The following is a 21,821-nucleotide window of genomic DNA, read 5'->3' as shown; positions in this document are numbered from 1 at the left end:
GGGCTAGGCAGTTGTCTGCTATAGTACTGCTTCGAATGATACCGCATAATCAGAGTCGTGCAGCATGTGCCTGGGTTGACTGCTTCATTGCAGCGATGGTCTTGAGGAAGAAATATTGCAGACATAAGCGTTTGATTCGGCGTGATGGTCTCTCATGGGATGTCAAAGATAATTAAGGGCAGTAGAAGTTCTGGTCATGTTGCGTCCCCAATGGTGGGATATCATACCAGATAACCAAATTTATTCGGCTACTTTATTTTTGAATGCGCTAGAGCAAGCACACTCTTGCCCAGCGATCAATTTGTTCAGATATCTCCATGCCTGCAACAGTACAGATACATACAGATCGCTAATTGAAACAGACAAAATGTCAACACCAGACCTCCCCCAGTCTAAGCTCTAGACGATATTCACCAGCATCAGACCTCCCGCCTTCCCTCAGCAGCCTCACCCCTCAAATGCCTCGCAATCTCACTCCCAGCTCCGACAACACCATGACCCTGACCCGCAGCAGATGCAGCCGGCAAATCACCTAGACATCTCGCCGGCCTCGCACCAGCTCGTCTCTTTGCATTCCCAAACAAACACTCCCACAAATCCTCCCTATCAACCATCTCCCCACCCGCCTTCCCACTCGCAAACATCTTACTCAAATCCGCAGCCTGCAATTCTTTCGCATTCGCGGCCTCAATCGCGAGTTCACCCTTCTCCACACCTGGCGTCGCAGCACGACTAACCGTCCGACTCACATCCCGACTCTTACTATCCATGTGTGCTAACCTTCTCTTGACGGATATCTCGTAGATGGCTTCCTCAACTGTATTTTCCACAATATACATCCAGACACAAGTCTCGCGGACCTGTCCGATCCGGTGGACTCGCGCAACAGCCTGCAGTTCGATTGCGGTGTTGATCAGCGGCTCACAGAGTATGACATGGCTAGCGCAGACTAGATTCAGTCCCGCGGCATGTGCCTTGGCATGCAAGAGGAAACACTCGTTCGCTGGGTTACTCTTGAAATCGATGATACCGTCACGCTCGTCGAATTTACTGTGGATGATGTCGTTGGCTCGGAGACATTTGGAGAGGACCTCGAGGAAGTCGCGGTATTGGGAGAAAATGATGGATTTTGAGCCGGGATCTGCCTTGCGGAGGTGGAGGATATGACGGACTAGAGTGTCGACTTTGGAGCCGTAGGAGGAGCCGCGAAGTTCGATGGATTTGATTTGGGAGAGGGTGGTCGGTGAGATGGTGGTGTAGATTGTGTTAGACTGTGTTGGTTGGGATGAAGACGGACCAGATACGGCCGTTTCTTCGACTGCGGACTCCTTGGCGGGCTCGGTGGGCTTGTATGTGACGTCGTAGAAGTCAGTGAGCTGTAGACGACGTTTGCAGACTGGGCAGTTTCGATGCTCGGACCACCATAGCTGGATGCACTCTTTGCAGAATTGGTGGCCGCAGACTGTGAGGGTGCCGATTTCGAACTCGAACTGGCAGATTGTGCATATCTTTGCTTCGCCGTCGCTACTCTGCTCGTTCCTGAGATGGAGCAGGTATCGCTTCTTCGACATTGCAACGGACAGCTTTTTGGCTGCTGTTTCTTCGACGCCGGACAATCGATCGACCCACGCTTGGTTTACTGGCTTGCCGACATCCTCTTCCTTGCCGATTGGCGCGACCATATCAGAGATGACCTGGAGTGCTCGATAGTAGTCTAGACGTGCATTCATCGTGTCCCTGAATAGATTCACCTCCTGCTCCAGGGCATTAATGGACTTGGCCTGTGCTGCTTGAAGCTTCTGAACGTGCTGCAGTATTCTGTTGACGATGACAAGTTCAGCTTTGGCTCTTGTGCTGACACTTTCCTGCCACTCAAGCGAACTTGCAAGAGATCTGATCTCATTCGTGATGCCTCGTAATGATCCTTGCTGTGAAGGATCGATACGGACCTTCTCTCGTTGCCCAAGAAGCTTGATCATGAGATCCGGAGCTGGTCCTTCTCCTTCCTTAGCCGACCTCAAGAATTGCTTTGTCTCTTGCTTGAGCAGCAGATTCTCTTGACCGCTAATAGCGTCACTTCGATCTGCGAACAGAGCACGAAGCATCTCCATGACCACATACATCTCGTCCTGATGCTTGGTAGAATCCTCATACTCTTCTCCTGTGAGCTCCACACCTTCCTCCTCGTCAATGAGCACTCGGCACAACATGTCGGTCATCTTTGCCCGCATGCTCTGAAACCGCTCTGCTTGTTCATTCATAGCTTTACAATAATGATACAGCTTCTCGAACACTTTGCGGCTCTCGATGCCACCAAAGTCGTCGTCGTCAGAATATTCGAGATTGGGAAGGATAGTAAAGGTATTCTTGTCTCTCTTTGCACGGATCGCCTTGATCCGCTTGGTGGCTTTCCGGTGTACCTCAGCCAGCAACTCCGTTCGTATCTTCTTAGCTTCCTCATACGCATCAGCTTCGTGCTTTTCTAACTCAGCAATTCTGGCTTTGACTTGTTCCTCGTGTTCTGATGCCTTACTGCCATGACTAACCACGACCGACTGATCATGGACAGCCTCATCTGCAGACACTGCTCCAGCCGCATTATCAGTATGCGCTTGCTCAGCTTGATGCTCTGGTGGCGAGAGCTCCAACTCCGCTCGCTGCTTCAACTGGTAGTAAGTGTTGCCGACGAAGAAGGTGCAGATATGCTGCACTTCGAGAGCCGCCCGAAGTCGTTGTTTAGCGGTAGTCAAAGCTGAATCTGCATCCTCTTCTACTTCTTCAGTCTCGGTCTCGGTATCTGCAACCTGCTCGGCCTTGTCCTTTCTCAATGACTCTGACTTCTCTAGCTCAAGAGCCAAGACTGTCCGACACTCAGCCACGAAGGTTGTGGCCTCTGCGTACGCCTTCTTGAACATGTCTTGAGCCATCTGAGATTCTCTGGCATGCTCGTAAAGTCGTGCCTGGTCGGCCTTGGCCATAAGAACATTCCTCTGCTCGGTATGCACAATACTGTCAGTCTGCTCAATCATTACATCCAATACCTGCGCCACTGTCCTCAGTGGACCACCTCCTCTTTTGCCAAGTGCCTTCCTGTTTCGTCCTCCAACTTCCGGATGCAGACATGTCTGTCTCAACCGTTGTAGCCAGGTCCGCATCTTGTCGATGGTAACTGGGTTGTCGGGATTCCACTCACCGTCGAGCGGTCCTCCAGTGCTATCAAACCCACAATCCTGTTGCATGTCGTAGTGCAACTGTGCGTAATGCGACTCTTCAATGGCTGTGAACGGCATAGTGACCACTTTCCTCGACTGAGCAGGAATGCGCAGCTCTTCTCGCACAAGCTCTTTGCTATGCCGCAAGGCAATTGAGCCAATCAGCTGGCGGAATAGATCTCGATGGTGGAAGACAAGATGGTCCCATAGACGTGTAGATTGGCACCATGGCTCATGTCTCAAGAACAGTAAAAGCCCATACAAGTCACGATGACTCTGCTTGAGTGGCGTACCTGTCACAGCCCAAGCATTGACACGGGGTATGAGCCGTGCCACAATAGCAGCATTGGACACGCCACTTTCGACCATTTGTGCTTCGTCTAGTAGACAGCGCCACCACAACAGCTGCGTAAGAGGACTCTTCGGTGGCTCTCTTCGAGGCCTGTTGCGAAGTGCACGATCTGGCTTCTCCTGGACGTAGTGTATTTCCGAAGCGATGACACTATATGTCGTAAGCACGACGTCCTGGTCGGCTAGAAAGTCCAAAACGTTCTCCTTTTTCTTGGCATAGGACCTGATGCCAGTATAGTGAAAGACGCGTAGACTTGGTGCGTGTTCCTTGATCTCTTGCTTCCACTGCTCTAGGATTGTCGGAGGCGTGATTATCAGGGTAGCGCCAGTTTCCCGCAGCTTATCAACGTTGGCAGGCCTCGAAGGCGAGTGCTGTTTGGCGTGGGAGCACATCAGAGCAATCATCTCGACAGTCTTGCCGAGCCCCATGGCTTCTGCAAGAATGCCACCTCTGATTGAACCGAAACGCGAAAGCACATCTGCTCGGGATGAAGTGACAACACTCAAAGCTTTACTGAGATAGCAAGTACGCCCATCACCATCAACGACCTCTCGAAAGTCAAGTGGTAGCTCTTCCATGCTCTCGGGCTTTCTCACAACCTGACCTGACGATTCAGCCTGTACACCTTCTCTCGACAACATCCACCGTGTGGCCCTGTCCTGGAAAGGATATAGTTTGCATTGGACACTATCCAGCTTTAGTGAAGCGACATCTTCTGGTGGTGGAATGTGAACATTGTCGTAGAACTCCTTGACATCCCATTTAGCTGGTTCGGACGTCAAGCCTGACATTTCTTCTCCTGTATGGGTTTGAGTCAGTAAGGCGCGCAACTTATCGTCAATCCTCTCTCGAGGGTAGACCGAGTCATGCCAAAGCAGATTTAGCTCGAGCATAGAAACTGAGGTTTTGATGGTGATAGTCGAGAGGCATTGTGCTAATGGCTGGTCGTGGACCTTCTTGGTCGTCTTCATAGTGGAAGGTAGTTGGACACAAGACGATATGAAGACAGCATCATCCCGGGAGACATGATCAACGGCAATTTCACTTGTTGACTTCAATCCTGGTATTCGTATACTTGCACGGAGATTGTCCGAGGTACCAGAGATCTCGAGCAGTTCGACCTCATTTGAAGAGCCTTGCTTCAAAAGTAGCTTGTAGACCTCGGCGTCGTTGACCCTAATGGTGTAGAGGCGTCTTGCCAATGTGAGATATCCAGGCTGACTAGTGGCGGCTGCCGTCCCCTTGGCATCGAGTTTTTGACGCTTGGTCGGACGAACGTCTTCATCGTGGGCGTTCATCTCGTCACCAACATCAGCAGCCGGGCGTTCTCCTGATGATGCTTACGGACGGAAGGATAGCAGGAGAAGAAGCGAGGTTGTGGCAGATCATGCCAGGCAGAAGGAGGGTATGAAACGTACTTTTCGGGAAGGTGCCGGTACGCTAACACCTGCATTTTACCATACCCAAAATGTCCTAGCGTGGACGCGACACGCGATTGCCTCTTGGTTGATTATCTTTGCCGTACTGGGTGGCGCATGTGCAAATCAGCGAAACAGATGAATTCACAGCAGAAAGGACGATGATGTGTAGAATATCATTGGTATTGCTTGCTCAATGCCGCCTAGGCTTCGCTCAATACACGCCTCGCTAAATGACAGGAATCTGCAATTCATGCAGATGAAAACATCGAACCATTAATCGTGATCCTCGGGGTATACCGTCATGATCATATCCCATTAGAAGTCGTTATCGACATAAGCCACTACCACGCTGTGAATGGAAGCCATCTCAATTACCAATGCGCCTGCTTTTTTCTTCCCTTGCTCAACACGTCGCTTGATGCCAGTATGTCCAATAATGTGTTTATTGACAAGAAGTGTATGACCATGTGCCGTACCAAAGTCTTGTAGTGACGCTTGCTTACAACATGAGCTTGAAAGCAGCCATGAGGACTGCGGCGAAGGCACCAGTTGCGTAGGTGGTCATGGGAGCTTGAGCAGCGCTCTCGGTGGCTGAGGCAGCTGAGGAAGCAGCACTCCCAGTACCACTGGCGGAGCTTGTGGCACTTCCGGTTGAGGAAGCGGTGCTGGAGCTTGCTGAACCAGTCTGCTGGAGAGCCTCAGCTGTGGCGTTGCGGGTACCGCACTGCTGTTGCTCTTTGCAAGCTGCCTGACCTTGGGCATCGTTGGGGTTGTTGTTGATACACTGGATATATGTCTCTTGGCAGATGTAGAACGGGAGAGTCTGAGTGTAGGCCGAGGAGTCTGGCACTGTTCCGTTGGGGCAGACGCAGTTGTATGTGAGAGTGGTCTGTAGAGTTGATCAGCAAAGTCCGATTGAACAAAGCCCACGTGTGTACTTACACTGTCACAGTCGTTGAGAGAGGCGGCACCACCGCAGATCTGTGGGCATTGGTTGAGCTGAGCAAGACACCAGTCGACTGTAAGCAATGTTAGCAGGAGTCGTAACACGAGCAAAATTCAGATCACTCACACTTTGTGGAAGAGGTCACATTGTTGGTGTTGAAGCCCTGAGTTGCCGTTGGTGGCATCGACTGAGACTGTGTAGCTGTAGCTGCGACCGAGGAAGCGCTGAATGTCTCGATTGTCTGGGCATTTGCAAGAGCCACGAAGGCCGATGCGACCAGAGCTGATTGGACGAACATTTTGATAGAGAGGATGTTTGGTAGTTTGTAGCTTGATGCTGTGGTCTGAATCGATATTAGCTGATGCAAGCTTTGGAGATGTGGTGAGTTGTCGTTGTGCTCTGCAGCGGGTGACGAAGTAGAAATAGAGGTGGGATGTGCGCAAGCTGTGGCAAGAGCAGTGGGTAGCGGCGCAGAAGTTGATGGGGCAGTGACAAGACACGAGAAGGAAGTGCGGCAGCGTCGACCTTCACCAATTGCTTCTTTTTGTGGAGAACTGGGAAGAACGATCCGAGGCGAAATGAAGGAAGGCAGGTGCAACTTACAGATTCTTATGTGCTAACAGCAGGAATGATGTCTCTTGTTGGTATGTGTCAACTGAGTATTTGGTTCGATGGATGGGTGCTGTTGTTGGAAAGAAAGAAAGAGAAGCGCCGTGCAACGCGCATGCTGGGAGACGACTCTTTATGAAATCTGCTGTTCTGTCGCATATCGCAAGCATGTTGAATACAATCTACCTCCGGATTGGTCGGACAACTGGCTCTGCGACGGCACCGCGGTGACAAGCAGTAGGTCGTAAGCTAACAATCATGCCAATTGAGCTACGGCGCATATCTCGCAACTAAAACTTGCCTCACACCAAGTCTAGTCCGTGGCTAGTAAGGTCTACTGCAAGCAGCCGCTCTTATCTCAAGCTACCATTTGATGTTGTTGTCATCAAGGACTGCACAAGTCAAGGCTTCGAGATGTATGACCTCCGCCACCAATCCCAGACCTTCTACGAACGTGGTCCGGTGTATTTACAGTTCCGCAAGTTTCACAAGTGAGATGACACCTCTCGAAACAGCAGGGTGCGTTTCTTCAACATGCAAGGAAACCAGAGCAACCTTCTTGAGAGAAGACGGTGTGCACCTGAAAGTGCTACGGAAGCGACCATGACCACACCAAAAATGCCCAGAGAAATGGCATGCTCCAAACCTTGCTTGAGATCAACACTTGTCAGACTCCAAACATGTGGCTGGAAATCCATACTTGCCACTTTCCGAGCCTCGAGATCTGCTAGCCTTCTGTCACCACGGCGCCGGCAGCCGATCTTGCCTGCCCACCGGTCTCAAAACATGCTCTTAAAAGAAGTAAGTCTACCGACAGCCCACTAATTTTCCGAGCCGAGGTACACTCAAGCTGCGCCGGGCCAGCGTTGTGTACAATTCCTCCAACATGGTCGCAAATGCCGTGATACACGAAGACGTGGAAAGACGACCTTCACGGCCAACTGCATACAGCTAAATCAATCCGCCCTATTGTACCAGCTGACAAGTCACCACGTACCCTCTCAGATCCAGCAGACACCCCCAGCTCACCTCGCACAACCACAGCCACAACCGCAACCATGAAAGAAGATACCGAAGACTCCTCCCACCTCAACACCTCAAACTTCATGACATCCTTCCTCGCAGACCACGCACCACCCACAGAGTCAATATCCCACTTCAAATCCATCTCCTGGCTGCAACCCCTTATAACCTCCCCAAAGTACAAAGTAATCCCAACCTTTTCCCGGCACCTCAAATCCTCCGGCGAAGACTACTTCTTCTCCCGCACCATAAACACCACCGTCACAATCCCGCACATGATCTCAATTCAACTCCGCGACTTCAACACCCCAGAGCCATCGAACAGCCCCCCACCATCCAGCACATCCCACAAAACACCAGCCATCGCACCATCCCACCCCGACGCCCTCACCCTCCTCTCCCTCTCAAGCCCCGGCCTAAACGGCCACCCCTCCACCCTCCACGGCGGCGTAACATGCGCAATCCTCGACGAAACAATGGGCCTCCTAATCATGCTGCACGACAACAACACAAAAGCTGATGGCAAGGAGGAAAGAGATAGTCTCTACACTGCGAATCTGAACGTTACGTATCGGGCGCCTGTGCCAACTCCGGGTGAGGTGCTGGTTAAGACGTGGTTGGTGGGGCGGCAGGGGCGGAAGTGGTACTCTAAAGGGCAGATTGTGGATCGGGAGGGGGTTGTGTTGGCGGAGGCGGATGGGTTGTGGGTTACGGCGAGGAGACAGAAGATGTGAGCGGGTGAAGATAAGAGCAGGGACATGGAACAGATCAGCCCGACTATGTCCGGCGAAGGGACGACGCCCAACAATTGAGCATGCGCGATTCTTGCACGAGTGGACTAATACAGCATCTGGAGGCAATCGCAGTCAGACACAGTACTTTCTCCAAGGGTCGAGAGGAAGCAAGCAGTGTCTGCACACTCTATGCCGGGCGGCGAAAAGAGCCAGAACATGACGCAGGCAAATTGCAGAAAGAGGCCAAGATCAATATTCGCTGGCAGGTTTGACTCTCCAGTGAGGCTAATGCATGTTGTGAAAGGATAAAAAGAGGCCGAAGACAGTTCGATAAACCACTGGACTCGAGGTGAATGTGACATACGCAGCCACAATATACAGTACAGGTCGACCAAACAGCTCCATAGAAGTCTGGATATAGAGACGTACATACATAAATACACATAGATGACCAGCGTCATCCATCTCACTTCATCCATCCCAACCCCCATCGTCCCGAATCTCCATCACCCTTTTCCTCCCCCTTCCTCTCATCAAATCCTCACCCCTACCTCGCCAAAACCTCATCCCCAACCCCCACAAACACCTCCCCCTCCTCCCCCTCCCCATCCACCACCTCAAGATTTTCGCCGCAATCTAACGCAGCGTGAACCCCAAACCAAACCCGTCCATCCCCCTTCCGCCTCTTCTTCGCCAGCGTCGAGAACGGTTCCTGTTGTGGAGCGGCTGTTAGTTGGTTGATACTGACCATTTGGCAGCGTTGACAGGGGCCTAGGACAGTAAAATTCACTGGCTTGATGGGCGGCGGAGGCGCGATGTTTGAGGTGGATGTTGTGCTGGTTCGGCTTGAGGGGGTTGGTGGCGTTGGTGTTGTGGTGTTAGATGAGGATGAGGAGGGAATGCTCTGTGTGGAGGATGTGTCTGATTGTGCGTGTTCTGCTGAGCGGTGAATCTGATCCGGCCCATTTAGATGGCGTGGTAAGTCATGCGCTGTGGTGGTGTCCTTCGACGGTAACAATATGGACACCGAAGTCCAATCGTCTTCATCGTAGGGTGTCCCTCTGTCCGAGTTTTCCGTATGCTCAGCAACAACAATATTAGCACGAAACGAATCCGCAGAGATCTCAATGCTCTCCAACTCGCCACGGTCTGATGCGTTCTTCTTGATCTGCCTATTCAGCTCATTCACACTTGACCGCGATACAATAAGCATGGGACTTTCATTCGCAAGCATCATCGACGATGATTTCGCGGCCACTGCTGGCGAAGCATTTGTTGACTTCGGCGTGCGAATGTTCGCATTCCTGGGTGAGCCGCTTCGTGGATACCGTGCCAGACAGCAGGGTACACCGAGCGCTTCCGAGAAGAAGTTGTTGATTGTAGCGGAGGTGTAGACATGCAAAGGTATCGTGTCGCCGCAGACTTTTGAGTCTTGGAGCCGGAAAGCGTCCTTGGAGCATGTCTTTGCTGAGATGACGGTGGATGATGAGTCGTCGTCGAGGTCGATCTCGATCTCGATCTGTCCTTCCACTTTGTTGCAAATGTGTGACACCCGTAGTACACGCCTTCTAAGATCGATACTCGGCTGCAGCAGTGCCATACGCGGATACCGCTTCTGGCTCAGTGCAACATTTGTACCTTCGTGAACCAAGCACCACTCTCTGTCCCACGCCAGTCCCTTCGTTTTGACCTGCCATCTCTGATCTGCTGGTATCTGGAACGCAGCGCAGCTCTTAATGGGAAAGACCGAAAGCGCCTCAATGAAGAAGCTCGGCCTCTTGGGATCTGGGTGTAGAGTCCGGGCTGGCAATGTTTTCAGCAACCCGCGCTCAACATAGTACTCCTCAATAAAGTCAATGAATGGCTCAAGGTCGGATTTTGTGCTCATCGCACCAAAGCTAATCCTGACAGCACCAGTCGGCATACCATCGACCATGTCATTCTCGCCACCGCATCTCCTGCCCGCATCGTAGTTCGAGCGTACATGCTCGGGTGACAAGCCCAGATGGCGAGCAATGCCACCAGGGTTACATAGCCCTCCTGTTCTGAGCTGGATACCTTTGACTATGCACAGCTTCTCGACTTCTGAAGCGCTCAGGACTTTTCCAGCACTATCTTTGAGGTTAAAGGCTATAAGTGGCCCCTGGTCAGGTCCGTCCGCATCACTGTAGATGTCGCAGACTTGTGCTCCATTCGTATGGCGCAAACTTCGCAGACTCATGCGCGCCTGTTGTGCTAGAAACCTGGTGTGGCTTGAAACTTGCTGCATCGATCCGAAAAGCTGGGTGTGAACAGTCATAGCATGATCGAGCGCAAGGACGTTATGGAATGGAAGCGTACCCTCCTCAAGCGCATCATGCAGAGATGCTTTCTTCGCATGCCAGCCGCCGTCCGAGTTGACGACTGCATCCACGGTACCGCCTGCGAAATACCGCTTTTGCATGAGTACGCTGCTTGACTCTTTGCGCACGATCAAGGCACCTAGATCCGGGAAGCCGAAGACTTTGTAGAAGCTGAGTGCAGTAAAATCTGGGGCTGCAGACGCATCGCTGAGGTCAAGAGGTGACGTTGACACAAGGCTTGCAGCGTCAAGTAAGGTATAGATGCGTTGTTGCGTTTTCGCCGCCGCCGCCCTGATCCTGCTGCACCATTCCAATGGGAGACGCTTGCCAGACATGTTTGATTGACCAGGGTATGCAATGAGCTGCAGAGACTCTGAATCCGGTCGCGACTCTCCCAGACTAGCCAGCCATGATTCCACACTTTCATCGTCTTCGAAGCATTTCGTGCCCTGGCTAGCGAGCTCTCTACACCCAATAAGACTTGTGTGCGCGTCGCCGTGGTACCCATACCAGAAACCTTCAGCACTATCGCGAAATGCTTCCGCAACGAGTTTGATCCCAGCCGTGGCATTGGCGACAAAGACAACATCGAAGTCTTCAGGGCTAGCATTGAAGAACTTCAACACCTTAAGCCTGATATCGTCCACACGCCTAGTAGATAGCTGAGACGCCGCTGAGGCGGAATGTGGGTTGCCGAATAGATTCGTTGTCAGTTCTGCTGTCCACCTTTCAATTGCTGATCTGGCGTAGGGTGTTGTTCCGGCATGATCTAGGTAGGTTGTGCCAAGTAGTGTTGGGTATTCAGCTTGTCGTATCTCTTCGACGTTGCTATTGTAGACAAGTGAGTCAGCATTCGGAGGAGACGTGCTATCTAAATGGTTATGGTTGTTGTTGACGTTGTCGGCCGATTGCCAGAGGCCCCTAAAGACTCGTTTTACGGCGGCCATAGATGTTGGTATCTCGACGAGGACAGTGATTGCAACATCTGCTGCTACTTGGCTGGAAGTGCTGAAGATGCTAGAAAGTGATGTTGAATGAACTAAGCTTGTCTGGCCTGCACGATGTACGAAAAGAAGGAGTCTCAGCCGTGGCAAGTTTAGATAAGATCGGGTCTCATTGGAGCTGGCGGAGGTCTCCGATTGCAAGAGTGGGTGGGAGGCGACTCACTTTCCCAAGCGATTTGATGCCTCAGGCTTCAATCGCTATAGCAGAGCCCTCGACTGGAGGTGATTCGTACGAGCATGTGCGCAGGAGAGAAGTGTTTGTACTTTCAAGAATTTGTTTGATTCCATCTATCAATATCTGGCCGTCCATTTTGCTTCCGGTCCTCCTGCCATTCCTCGCTTGCTAAAACGCACCCGAATTGAAGACATCCATTATGAAGATAGGAATGAAATTCGTGAGTCGTAAAGTGTCGTTGAGTACATTTCAGAAAAGAAAGTCGTCTAGACATAGTATGATCGTCGGCCACTGCTGCTCCTGCGAGAGCCACCCGATCTGGAGTGTCCTCTCCGGCTGCTATGTCTTGACCTCCGAACTTCCTTCACAACCACAGTCTTCTCGTGTCTGTGCAGGAAGACTGCGAGAATGCTGGTGAAGAAGAAAAATATAGTGTTCATTATCCCGAATGCCCATGATGCCTTCAGCATAGCACAATTCTTGTTGATGTCCAGGGACCACTTTGACCCATTCTCAAGGCCAAAGTAGCCGAAGGGCCCAATCTGTACGAAAAGGGGTGACGCAGTGAAGTTGGAACAGTTTGCGCTGCCAATGCTGCGAAGTTCATAGACGGCTGCAATGAATGCGCCTACGAAGCAGAGATCGATAAATGCGACGAAGAGGGCCGATCTCCGAGTTGAGCCTAGCCGGATGACTGTCGCAAGAGCCCAAGCGCAAGCCAGAATCGAAACGATAAAGAGGACGAGGATCGACGAAGGAGTGAGTTGGTTTTGGCTGTTGAATCCACTAACGAACCATGCCTGAACAATAATGTTAGCATAAGATCAAGTTGTATTTCGGTGCAGTACTTACGAGCATGCCAATTACTGGGATCAACGTAAGAATTTCAGCGATTCTCCAGAAGGAGAACAAGAGACCGCCGAGCATGATGGGCGACGAGCTCAAATCCGAGCGATGAGACTGGGTCGATGCTGTCGATGTGGTTGATGTTGTCGAATAATGTAGAAAGTACAGGCGTCGAAATCAGGCGTGTTCAAGTACGTCACTGGCGGACTTTCGTCGTGGTTATCGTGGTGCGGGGACACGGGTACAGGCGTGGTAGTGGACCTGTGCTTTTCGACGCTCGGTGCTGATGTCGGACGAGGATTGCAAGTACCGCACGTGGAAGAGAAGGAATGTAACAAGTTTGGGAAAGCAGAAAACAGCTGTAAATGAAATAGAGACGCAGGATCATGCGACGTTGGACAAGAAACAGAGGGCTGGGTTTCCCTTGACAATTCGTGGGGCTGGGAGAAATCAGGTGTTGCAGCCTACACCTCACTTTTCGACTCTCTCCGGACCTCAAAACCCTGGAAAATAAGGCGTCGGACGCCGCTTTGGGCCTCGTTTCCAAGATCCAATTGCTCGCTTCCCACTTGCTGTTGCTACGGGCTGTTATGTGAACCAGCAAGCCATGTCGCCTTCTCGGCGTTGCTTCGCGACGCTTTTTGTATCTGGTCACCGTTTTTCACCTTCACTTACATCGCAATACTTCCGTGAAATTCGCACTGGCAAGACTCCATCGCTAATAAAATGCTGCCTTTCATAACATCGATATATTTGGCAATGGTACATTGTGTCAGATGCAATATTTTCATCTGCTGACTAAGATCATGTGATCACATGACTTCGCAGGGCATTTAGAAACCACGCACGGCAATCCGGCACGGGGTGCCTCAGAGCTACAATTCTGACCATGAACTTGAAGTTGAACATCTGCTTTTTTTCTCAGAGTGAGTGTTTCATCTGCAATATGCTGGCATTCATAGACAGTATCATACGCCTCATCCTTAACGTGCGGTCGCTAAGCAGCAGTTTCTGTCATGGAAAGCAACGCACAGCATGGACCACTCAGAGCCGAGCAGGTGCTACCCGTTCGATCAGAGCAGGAAGCACTTGACCTGGACGAAGTGCCAGAACGTTTCATCATCCATCGAGTCGCAAGTGCTACTTCCAACAAGCATCAAAAGACCCTCTCGCTTTTCTGGCGCAGATATGTCTCTTTGTCTGTACCCCATGTCAAATGCCGGGATCACCTAGGTCAGTTATAAAGCTTGTGCCAATGTATCGTACTTACCCGATTCTGATAGCCAACGAAAGGACAGCACTTGGCTGGATCCGCACTGCACAAGCTTTTGCTATGCTCGGGGTAATCATTGCTCAAGTCACACGGTTGTATCGCTCTCTGAGTCCTGACCCAGTCCTCGGCTTCTTCGTAATCAGCATTCCTCTATCAAGCATTTGCCATATCATGGCGTTGCTTACCACCATCCTTGGCTGCTACCGATTTCTTCACTGGCAATCCGAGATGGCAAGGGGTAATGCGATATCTAGTGGATGGGAAATAACAGTAATATTTGTGCTCAGCTTGCTGGTAAGTCTAGCTCGGATTACCACAGCTGGACGTGGCTGACGTGAAGATAGGTGTTGGTGTGCCTTTTCGTTCTGGTTCTCGCCATTAGCATCAGACGCGCCGAAGAAGGACGATCTGACTGAGGTGATAGTGGCCTCGCTTCCGCAACCATTATCGACGCACAGGGTCCCTGTCTGAAAGTATACTCTGTTGACAAATACAAGGCAGGAGCAAATATACGCCTACACTGTGATCGAGCTTCCAGCCATTACGACATCGGCAACTGCAAGCACACTGCCAGGTTCGAAACGGGCTCTTCCTTCACTTCCGTCACATTCATATGCACTCCACCTCAAAGCAGTAACGATGCATCGGGATATCTCGATGCGATCATTCCTCGACGCCTTGGGCGGCCACACGAGACCATCCGGTGGACCTCTCTTATACAACCACTTCTTCCTCCGGCAGAGCACGCACCGACCAGTACCTACCTAGCTCTTACACTATGGAATGAGCCGTCGAGCCGCATTGTGCTTGATTCCACAAATGCTCCGATTCGATGCAAAATCTCCTCACAAGCTTGAGCCACACAGCCGAACTCCACAAGCGAGATGCACACGAGATGTGGACGCAAGGGAGATTCTTCTTTGATTGCACTAGCTGCGCGACCGGCATAGGAACATCAGTGCCTCTGCAATGCACTATGCGATATATGCAGGCAAGGCTAACTCTAAGAGAAAGGTGCACTCCTTCACGTCAACTAACGGCTGCATCATATGGTACACCAATTAGCGACTCAACAAGCAAATACTAGCATTCCACTTTCGGCAGACTCGATTCTTGTTCATCACCTCGAGCGCATGGGAGAAGATCATCAGTGGTTGTCTAAGCGCTGCCTGGGGCCGACCGTTTTGATGGCCCAAAGGTTGGAGGCCGACAAATCAGGCAGCGATAATAGTGCAGATTGCAACAGTCACGTGATCGTGGCCAAGACCACCTGTTCTTCATGGACATCTACCAAACCTCTAGCGGGACGATACGAGCAGACGAAAGAACGTCCGTGTGCGCCTCGAACCCACCAACCTTGGCTCCATCGAACATGTTCAAGGATAATGGCTTCGTCCTATACTAATGCCGAACCTGTATCTAGTCTTCAAGGCTTGACTAGTGCCTTGCTCCGGCCTCGACATGCAACTGCCAATGTCCGTCCACATGGCCGCTAGCTGCAAGATTTGTCTTCTACTCGATTTCTCCCTTGATGGAGGTGTTGGATGACATCGCTCAGGTCCTCTATGCCCCACTAACATCAACTGACCTTTGATCAAGCAGTATCACAGTGTTCTGTCAAGGCTACTTCGTCCTGCGGCGCACGGTCACAAAAGGCCACTCAAAGCTACGATGTCTCCTTTTCACTTTTCACTCCGAGTTTTGGCACGCAAGGCACATATAATGATTCGCAGGTCTGGGAAATATTTACATCAACATTGTGCCACGATCACATCAGGAAGCCATGTCTACGCCAACAGATCAATTCGCACAGCTGACTCTCGAATCTCCTTTGCGGTCATCTGACACCGAAATGGCTCCGGCTGAAGAGATCCGAGCAAGGGCCTTGCATTTGCAAGACATCCTGTCTAGCTTTGAGGAGACCGAGCTTCCGTCTGAGTATCAAGCCAACATCTTCAACAACATAGATCAACATATGGAAGAGCCCGCTGGGCTTGGCAGCAACCACACAATTCAAGGCAACCTCGGCGGGACTCTGCTTCAGTTGGGAGCGTACGACGATGAGGCCTGGGCATGGATGAGCACCAAGCTGCAATCTTCCGATCTCCGTGCACAACTCTACAACGAAAAGGTCCGACGCCGATTCAACTCATGTTTCGATGCTTACGATTCCCTCATTGATAACCGTCCAACCGCTGCAACGGTCAAGGAATCTCTGCAGCCGATTATCAGTGACTTTGTCAAACTCTCGGATGGATTGAGTAAAGACGTCATCAGACGTCTGTCCATGGATGGCCAGCCACCATTATTTGAAACCCAGACACTCACTGGATTGCTTTCAGCACTTCGAAAAGTTTGTCAATCCTCTGAAGCCATTGCACCACCGGTCGCAGAATCTTCGCGTCGCTCAACCAGAGGCACAGCACCAGCCAACAGCGATAACCTCAGTCTCTTCGGTATACTTATTCGCCAAGCCGACAAAGACAGCCCATTTCTTCTCGAGGCACTAGAACAATTCTCCGGTCCATCCATCAAGCAGTGCCTGGAACCTCTGAATGCGCTTGCTGCCCTCCTCAAGTCCAGCAAAGCCTCAGAATTCTACATAGCCCGATTCGAAGCATTGAAAGACAAGGCAAGCGATGATGTCCAACCAACTGCAAGTGGAACCGGCGGCCGCGGACGTGGCCGCGAGGCAGATCCGAAGCCCGGACAGAAGAGACCAGGACAAGCAGCTGAAACGGCCCCCAAGCGAGGCAAGCGCGTTGGTGGTAGGTAGGTAAGAAAGGTCTTGAGAAGGGGGATGTGCATTGCCGATGTGCGGGTAGCGGGCTCTAACAGCAGGCGATGCAATACAGACCGGTGAATCATCAGCCCCAAGGGGAAGCGAGAGCGCGGTAAGCACAGACGCCAGGCAGGGAGGCAGTCAAGCAGTGTGACGTCTTTCAGGTGTCACTACAGCCGTTGTCATAGAGCAGGGACAAGTGACTGGTTCTGGAAGCTACTGCCATCATTCAGCTGAATCAGTTCAATGGCTACCGCCGGAGAGAAACGAGAAGGGTCATTTTCTTGGCGCACAAGGTGGAACAGAACTGGAAGATTACAGGTACATCCATCGAACTATGTTCTAGGGGACCAGTGGTCTCTCGCAACTGTCTCCACCTAGTGAGCAGGGCGCAAGGTTGGGTAATTCGCTTCTCATACAACGCAGGCGCATAGATTCCGTACGTACTTTTGACAACTACAATCACAATTTCTGAAAAGAAGCCGACAGAGTAATTAGGGTAGAGTATTCATTCGAGACTACGCTTGAAAATCTGCCTGGTGACTTCATACCTCAGTTGTCTTCAGCCGGCCGTTCTGCGACCGGGTGAGGTTGATCCGTCTCGTACATCTCCGGAGGACATCGACGACCAGAACCGCAATCCCAGCACGAGAGACGAGCACTACTAGTAGTAGTATCCACACAACACACACAGCACCACAACGTACTAACTACAGTGTAGCACCGGCTTCAAAGCCGAAAAAGCGCCAGCGATATCAACGCATTCATTGAGTACTGGTTTGTTCGTTCAACCATAAGAATACCCCTTTCAGCACCCTTCCTCTCCCTCCTTCTATCGCTCATCCCTCAGCAGCCCAACACCTCACAGCCCCCAAAACACCAACCTTAACCCCCACCGCAACCCAAAGCGCAGCCCAAACACCCCCTCCATACCGTCCAACCTGCGCCCCCGTCGTCGCCCCCGCAACAAGACAAACAATACACACCGTCCTGTATACCTGTCTCTTCTGTCGCCCGTTGCTGACAAGCCAGATGTTGTGCCAAAACGTCTTCCTCTTACCGGATTTCTCCTGGTGGTCTTGGCTGGCTTGATCTTGCTCTTGATCTGGCTCGGTGAATTGGTCTCCTGAAGATTTCGCGGCCTCCTCGCGTGCAATTTTGATATCACGGGATAGAAAGAGGGAGTCCGCGATATGATCGTGGTACAGAGTGGATATGACTATTGTGGGGAGATCGGCGAAGGAGAGGACGCGGCTGAGACAGACTTGGCCGGCTGCTTCGAAGGCGAGGAGGGCGATGGGGAGGAGGTCGAGGTAGTTTGGGGCGCTGGTGGTGTTAGCACAAGCTAAGTTATGTGTATAGATGGTGCCGCGGAATGCGCCACATGGATACAGAGACTAAGCTGATTCCGAGATGGTAGTTGAAAGGCAACCCGGAATGGAGGGACTCACCCAGCTGGGTTCCGCTCATTCCCAGAGCTGAACTGTGACGTATCGCTTATCTTCTGATTCGACACGATATGTCTCTGCGCCAACACCGCCGCAACAGCAATACATATCGCCTGTATGAGAAAACTCAACATCAACTTCCAACGCACCGTCGCATTTCGTGTACTCCTCGACGACGAGCCATCTTGCACACCCTCCTCATCCGGCCCCACGGCGTCGATCTTGCGGTGTAATAGATTAAACACCGTAGCGCCCAGACTGTACGATATGACCGCGGCAATGGACTTCAGGAAGGCGAATCTGTGTTGGGCGAGAGGTTTCCCGGCTGTTCGGACGGCGACGACTATTGTGTTTCCGGTTTGGAGGTTTGCGAAGACTCCCTAGGTCGCGTAGCTGGCTGCGTCGATTACGCCGGAGGCGAAGAAGCAGGCGTAGAGGAGGTAGATTGTGTGGTGGCGGGATATGCTTTGGGAGAAATGGGCGAGGACCATGATGATAGTGGAATGATGGTTGTGGTGGTAAGTATGCGTTGTGCGATGTTGATAGTGATGTATCTGAAATAGAAGGGCCGGCACTGACTTTACGTGCAGGTGATGTAGGCTAAAACCAGGGGGGACACCAGGCAGGAGCGAAGTGGTGGACAGCTGGCACATATTGAACGCAGCTAGGCAGCAACGATATGATCTGGATCTTAGCCCTGGTGCCCTCCCCTATAGTGATATCTGCTTTCCAGAAAGTGACTGACATCACACAGGATGCGAGATTCGAAGCTTTAGGACACACGGTTGTGAATACACCAGCGCCCTCCCCAAATGCGATATTCTGCTGATCTGCCCACTAGCCCACACCACCACCGATGAATGGGAAGGACTTGAAAGCTCGGTGCGCTTTAGGTGATCAATACTTCATGTTCTGCTGTGGTCCTTCTGCCAACCACCACCGTGTCGAAGTACAGCCTCTCAGGCTGGTGGCTGTGAACTGGCGCTGCGGCATTCAGCAGCTGTCGAAGCACTCCGACCTGCTGTTCCAAGGTTTGCATTCGGAGTTGCAGGCATTCCAGGCTCAATGCGTTGAATTCGAGTCACCAGCCTTTTCGAAGGAAAGTAGCATTGATATCACTGCCATACCCAGCTTCGATCAGTCACTTCCCCAAAGTTAGTGAAACACTTACTTGGATTCAGCGCAAAAAGGTCATCGCCCCGACGAGACTCGAATACTCGAGTTGCGACCAGAAGCAGCGTATGACCTTGTATGGACAAATCTTGACTAATAACACCCCGTAGGTGGCCAATTTGCGCTCAACCCCCTTCATGTCCTCGGGGGATATCCTAACAGTGTGGACTTTCACCGACCCTGACCAAGTACCCTGCCCCTACAATCCAGATTGTTGATCATTTGCGACGAGAATTTGGGCTTTGAGAACTATGACTGTCAAAAAGCTGATTTCACTTGCGGCAGTAAATGATAGTCTGTCACTTCCCGCGTTGCAAGCATACCTAGGTACCTAATGCAGCGAACGCAAACAGGTTCAATGATCCACACATCATCCTCACACAGAAGCACTCCCTATCACCCCAGAATAATCCTTCAATTTACCTACCAACACCTCAGTATTTTCAATCACTTTGCGAAGAACTTGAAAAAAGTGAAACGGATGGTCCAAACGCAAAAAGATTTTCAACCTCACTTGAATCGAACACTCGACCAACCTAAGGGTATAATCTTTTATGGACAAATCTTGAGCGGTACCACCCGAAGGGACCCTATGCTCAAGTTCCTTCCTGTCCTCGAGGGATGAACCATAGACAAGAGCAACCCACTACGGTGCTTCTGTCTGAGAACCCTGCCTCTCCAATCGGGAAACTTTGACCATTTGTGACTCAAATTCTGGCTCTGTAGATGATAACTCTTCACCGACTGTCGTCACTTGTGGCAGCGGGCACTGTCACTTGCTTTGCGTCGGAAGCACCGTGTGTGGCAAACGATCAGAACCACATGACCATGATCAAGCAGCGACACAGCTGTGGTTTGATAGCACGGAGACTTTGGATTACCGTGTACAAGTGGTTGGCTATGTTGCTAGCAAGTGCATGAGCCACTTTCGCGACGACCGAGTTGTACCTGGCCAACACTCCCCCTCACCCCAGATAATCCCTCAACTTCCCCACCAACACCTCAGTATTACTCCTCGGATGTCTCCCCTCCCTCTCCCTCCTCGCCCTATACTCCCTACAACTCCTCTCAATCCCCTCCTCCATCCCAACCCGCGGCATAAACCCCAACACCCTCCTCGCCTTCTCCCCACTCGCATACCGAACCGCCGTCGCATCATTAACACTCCCCCTACTCAACGTCGCCGGCGTCCTACTAAAATACGTCAATGTCTCCATCAACAACCCCAACGCCCACGCCAACCCCGCCGGAATCGGAACCACATAAGGCGGGATATGTCCATTGTAGCTCTTCCACACCTGCAGACAGAACTCACGGAATGAAGTCGGCTCGTTATTCTGGATGAAGAAGGCTTCGCCCGCTGCAGTGGGCGTGTCACTTAGGAGATTCTCCAGCGCGAGGACGTGTGCATCCGCGACGTTGCCGACGTAGACTGTGTCCCACATGTTCATGCCGTCTCCGACGCGAAATGGACTTTCAGACTTATCGATGATGCAAGACACGATACTCGGCACGAGTTGGTGGTCGCCCTCCCCATAGATGACAGCCGGCCGAATCGAGCTGGTCAGCAGCGTGATTTTCATCTCCTCGTTGACAGTCCCATTAGCTTGCAAAACAGCGATCTCCGCGACGGCTTTACTCTCGCCGTAAATACTCGCTTTGCCCCTTTCGACCGTCGGCCAGCGCTCATCAATGTTAGCGTAACTCTGTGTGTAATCGTCTATCACGACACAGCAGGTACTCGTGTACACGAATGCCCTGACTCCTACAGCAATCGCAGCATCGAGGACATTGCGCGTGCCGTCTGCGTTGATCCGGAGGGCTTCCTTCTCTAGACGACGGTGGTAGCGCTCTTCGAGTGGTGGGACGAAGCCCGCTGTATGGACTACGGCTGTCGGTTTGTTCGTGTTGAAGGCATCGCGTAGTGATTCAACGTCGAGGATATTCGCTTCTAGGAAATCGACGTTAGGATGATCGATGCCCCGCTGCTGACACATGGCTTTGTCGATTGTCATGTCGAGGATTGTGATGCGACATTGTGGGTGTTTCTCGAGGATTGCGCGGACGATGGCGGAGCCTACGAAGCCGGTGCCGCCTGTGATGAGGACGGAGGGGATGGACATGTTTGTGTATTAAGCGCAAGAGGCGAGCGGTGCGCCTCTTGTGAAGCGTGAGAAGGCATGCTTACATTTAATCTGGCAATAATGGCATGAGGTGGTGACATCAAGAACTAATGGAAGGCGGAAGGCGGAACACGAGAATATCTAACACAGCCACAAATTATTTCAGTTAATTATTTGTTAAGATACAGTACAGACAATGCTAGCCAAGAGCTAGTGAAACTAGACTAAATTAGGTAAATACTTACAGTACCTAGTACTTATGGTACAAGAAAACATGCTCAGGCACTGTGACTAGCCCGAATACCAGCAGGGTTGCAACCCCAAGAACAGACACACAATCTCTCTCTCGAGAGGACGC

The 21,821-nt window shown here is 51.5% G+C and overlaps 8 protein-coding genes across 8 annotated transcripts; 2 read left to right on the top strand and 6 right to left on the bottom strand.

Annotated features, from left to right (window-relative positions):
• Window positions 1-419: 419 nt before the first annotated feature.
• PMZ80_004678 (uncharacterized protein) lies at window positions 420-4,862 on the bottom strand (the record flags this gene model as incomplete). The annotated part of the gene is made up of 1 exon (XM_064873102.1): window positions 420-4,862. One exon carries the CDS (start codon window positions 4,860-4,862, stop codon window positions 420-422), a length of 4,443 nt encoding a protein of 1,480 aa, XP_064731760.1.
• A 622-nt stretch (window positions 4,863-5,484) lies between these two features.
• PMZ80_004677 (uncharacterized protein) lies at window positions 5,485-6,229 on the bottom strand (the record flags this gene model as incomplete). The annotated part of the gene is made up of 3 exons (XM_064873101.1): window positions 5,485-5,874; window positions 5,928-6,004; window positions 6,058-6,229. 3 exons carry the CDS (start codon window positions 6,227-6,229, stop codon window positions 5,485-5,487), a joined length of 639 nt encoding a protein of 212 aa, XP_064731759.1.
• Window positions 6,230-7,598: 1,369 nt separating this feature from the next.
• On the top strand, window positions 7,599-8,297 carry PMZ80_004676 (uncharacterized protein; the record flags this gene model as incomplete). Its single annotated transcript, XM_064873100.1, has 1 exon — window positions 7,599-8,297. The coding sequence occupies one exon, from the start codon at window positions 7,599-7,601 to the stop codon at window positions 8,295-8,297; it is 699 nt and encodes a 232-aa protein (XP_064731758.1).
• Window positions 8,298-8,844: 547 nt separating this feature from the next.
• Window positions 8,845-11,586, bottom strand: PMZ80_004675 (uncharacterized protein; the record flags this gene model as incomplete). The annotated part of the gene is made up of 1 exon (XM_064873099.1): window positions 8,845-11,586. The coding sequence occupies one exon, from the start codon at window positions 11,584-11,586 to the stop codon at window positions 8,845-8,847; it is 2,742 nt and encodes a 913-aa protein (XP_064731757.1).
• A 498-nt stretch (window positions 11,587-12,084) lies between these two features.
• Window positions 12,085-12,745, bottom strand: PMZ80_004674 (uncharacterized protein; the record flags this gene model as incomplete). Its single annotated transcript, XM_064873098.1, has 2 exons — window positions 12,085-12,618; window positions 12,671-12,745. The coding sequence occupies 2 exons, from the start codon at window positions 12,743-12,745 to the stop codon at window positions 12,085-12,087; spliced, it is 609 nt and encodes a 202-aa protein (XP_064731756.1).
• Window positions 12,746-15,720: 2,975 nt separating this feature from the next.
• On the top strand, window positions 15,721-16,713 carry PMZ80_004673 (uncharacterized protein; the record flags this gene model as incomplete). The annotated part of the gene is made up of 1 exon (XM_064873097.1): window positions 15,721-16,713. The coding sequence occupies one exon, from the start codon at window positions 15,721-15,723 to the stop codon at window positions 16,711-16,713; it is 993 nt and encodes a 330-aa protein (XP_064731755.1).
• Window positions 16,714-17,558: 845 nt separating this feature from the next.
• Window positions 17,559-18,658, bottom strand: PMZ80_004672 (uncharacterized protein; the record flags this gene model as incomplete). The annotated part of the gene is made up of 3 exons (XM_064873096.1): window positions 17,559-18,045; window positions 18,171-18,547; window positions 18,578-18,658. The coding sequence occupies 3 exons, from the start codon at window positions 18,656-18,658 to the stop codon at window positions 17,559-17,561; spliced, it is 945 nt and encodes a 314-aa protein (XP_064731754.1).
• A 1,647-nt stretch (window positions 18,659-20,305) lies between these two features.
• On the bottom strand, window positions 20,306-21,463 carry PMZ80_004671 (uncharacterized protein; the record flags this gene model as incomplete). Its single annotated transcript, XM_064873095.1, has 1 exon — window positions 20,306-21,463. One exon carries the CDS (start codon window positions 21,461-21,463, stop codon window positions 20,306-20,308), a length of 1,158 nt encoding a protein of 385 aa, XP_064731753.1.
• Window positions 21,464-21,821: the final 358 nt, after the last annotated feature.

The sequence above is a fragment of the Knufia obscura genome (genome assembly GCF_036327395.1).
Source record: "Knufia obscura strain CCFEE 5817 isolate CBS 148926 chromosome Unknown scaffold_4, whole genome shotgun sequence".
Classification (NCBI taxonomy): Eukaryota; Fungi; Ascomycota; class Eurotiomycetes; order Chaetothyriales; family Trichomeriaceae; genus Knufia; species Knufia obscura.
Note: the sequence above shows the minus strand (reverse complement) of the source record. Positions and strands in the feature narration are given on the sequence as shown.